The sequence below is a fragment of the Acyrthosiphon pisum genome, unplaced genomic scaffold, assembly GCF_005508785.2.
Source record: "Acyrthosiphon pisum isolate AL4f unplaced genomic scaffold, pea_aphid_22Mar2018_4r6ur Scaffold_21274;HRSCAF=23487, whole genome shotgun sequence".
Lineage (NCBI taxonomy): Eukaryota > Metazoa > Arthropoda > Insecta > Hemiptera > Aphididae > Acyrthosiphon > Acyrthosiphon pisum.
In genome coordinates, this window is record NW_021770723.1 from 19,790 (window position 1) to 21,765 (window position 1,976).

Genomic DNA, 1,976 nt, shown 5'->3' on the forward strand with positions numbered 1-1,976 from the left:
CAATGTGAGCCAAGAATATTATCTAATATCATTATATAATTTTACTAATAAATTTAATTCAATTATGGATTCATTATATTATTATGTTGATGGAATGAAAAAAAAAAATAATTAACATCATTATATTATATATTATTTACCTATTTATTTGTACAAGATTTAGAAGAATGACACTTAGAATTACATAGCCTGTCAGCTTTTCGACACTTGCATTTATTTGTTTTGCAACCCTGTGTACAAGTACACCGATCATATCCTTGTCCCCCTAAATTAGAAAAGCAGCGGGCTGCTTCTCGCAATGAAATTGAATTACCCGGTATGTCTTCGATCTGTACAAATTTTTCCTTACAAATAGTAAATTGGTTTCTACTGTATAGTTGTTGCAGTTTTCCTTCGGTCGTACCGATTTCGTAGAAGTTATCTTTCACTGAAATATAGGTATTTTTAAATTTTAATAGTGATATAATATATAATTTAATAAATTATTATTACCTGACATAATCACGCCTAGAACACATCTGAGATCACTCCGTGCTCTATCTACATCAGGAATTTTAACTCTGACTGACTCCCCAACATTTCCTTGACAAAATCGTTTTTCGGACATTTCCGTCATTTTTTTGGCTTGAATTTTCAGATGATTTAATGACTCTTTCCTGTTTTGGTTAATATATGTTTGTCTTGTTTTTATTTGTTTTTTCATTATATTTTGATCTTCATCATCTTCTTTTTCTATACCACAAATCACTTCATTATTTTTGTTGTCGTTAGAAAGAACCTCTATTGAATCTAAAGCAACCTGTAGTTCTTCTTCGGTTTTTAATTTCTCTATTATGTTTGCAGGAAGTAATGAAGATGTTAAGCCAATTTTAGGGGGTGTACCAAACATCGCTTCATATGGTGAATGTTTTGTACTATGGTGGTATGCACGATTTTTCATTAATTGTACGAATCTTAAACCATTGCTCCATTTTTTTGTTTTGTTATCTTGAAGCCATGTTGCAAGCATATTTTCTATATCTTGGTTTGCTCTTTCAACTGATCCTTGGCTTTGAGAGTGTCTTGGCTTACCGTGAACTATTTTCAAATCCTTCCACATAGTACAAAGTTCAGATATTATTTTATTAACGAATTCACGCCCGTTATCACTTTGTAATATAGCGGGTGCACCAAAAAGGGTAAATATATCCAATAAAACATTAGCAACTGCTTCGGCACTTTTATGTCTTAGAGGCCTAAGTATAACAAATTTTGTCAAATGATCTTGGTGGACACATATAAATTTATAATCTCCGTCTGGTTGCGCTTGCATATCAATAAGGTCTATTTAACATCTCGAATTCATTTCCGAAGAAATAATTGGTTTAACCACCAATCCTTTTTTAAATGTACTTCCTTTTCTCTCTCATGACTCGCAAAAATTTAAATATGACGTTATTGTTTCTTTGGTTATATTTTTAAATTTTTTATTAATTTCGTACTCCATGCGGTTTCTACCACCGTGCCCAATAGATAAATGTGTGTCATGTAAAATGTTAAATAACTCTTCATTATAAACATATAATTTTACACAATTACCTTCTGCAGTTATTGGCATAATTAATTTTTCGTCTCCGAGTACAGTCATTACGTCGTATTTCTTCATCAATTTTGAATTAATTTTCTTCTCTAGCTTAAGTTGTTTTAAATAATTGATTATCTCATCATATTTAGATTTACAAATAAAAGTACTGTTAGATTTTTTCGTTTCGATAACTTTTTTCAAATGTTCATTAAATTTGGATTCCATTTCAACACACGCGTACAAAATAGTAGGTAACGAAGTATAATATACTAATAGTGTCGTACTGTCGTGTGAAGTACAAAAACTCGACTGGTTAGTGGTTAGTCGAAATATAAATTATTGTTCATATTATATTGTTGACTGATTTTATCAAGACAGCTATTAATTTTATCATTCCGATATGAACATATCA

The 1,976-nt window shown here is 30.4% G+C and overlaps 1 protein-coding gene across 1 annotated transcript; it reads right to left on the reverse strand.

The window, feature by feature from the left end:
• Nucleotides 1-49: 49 nt before the first annotated feature.
• LOC115034850 (SCAN domain-containing protein 3-like) lies at nucleotides 50-1,789 on the reverse strand. The gene is made up of 3 exons (XM_029492339.1): nucleotides 1,579-1,789; nucleotides 493-1,323; nucleotides 50-427 (listed from the first exon to the last, which is right to left on the reverse strand). The coding sequence occupies exons 1-3, from the start codon at nucleotides 1,787-1,789 to the stop codon at nucleotides 141-143; spliced, it is 1,329 nt and encodes a 442-aa protein (XP_029348199.1). The 3' UTR covers nucleotides 50-140.
• Between the last annotated feature and the right edge of the window lie 187 nt (nucleotides 1,790-1,976).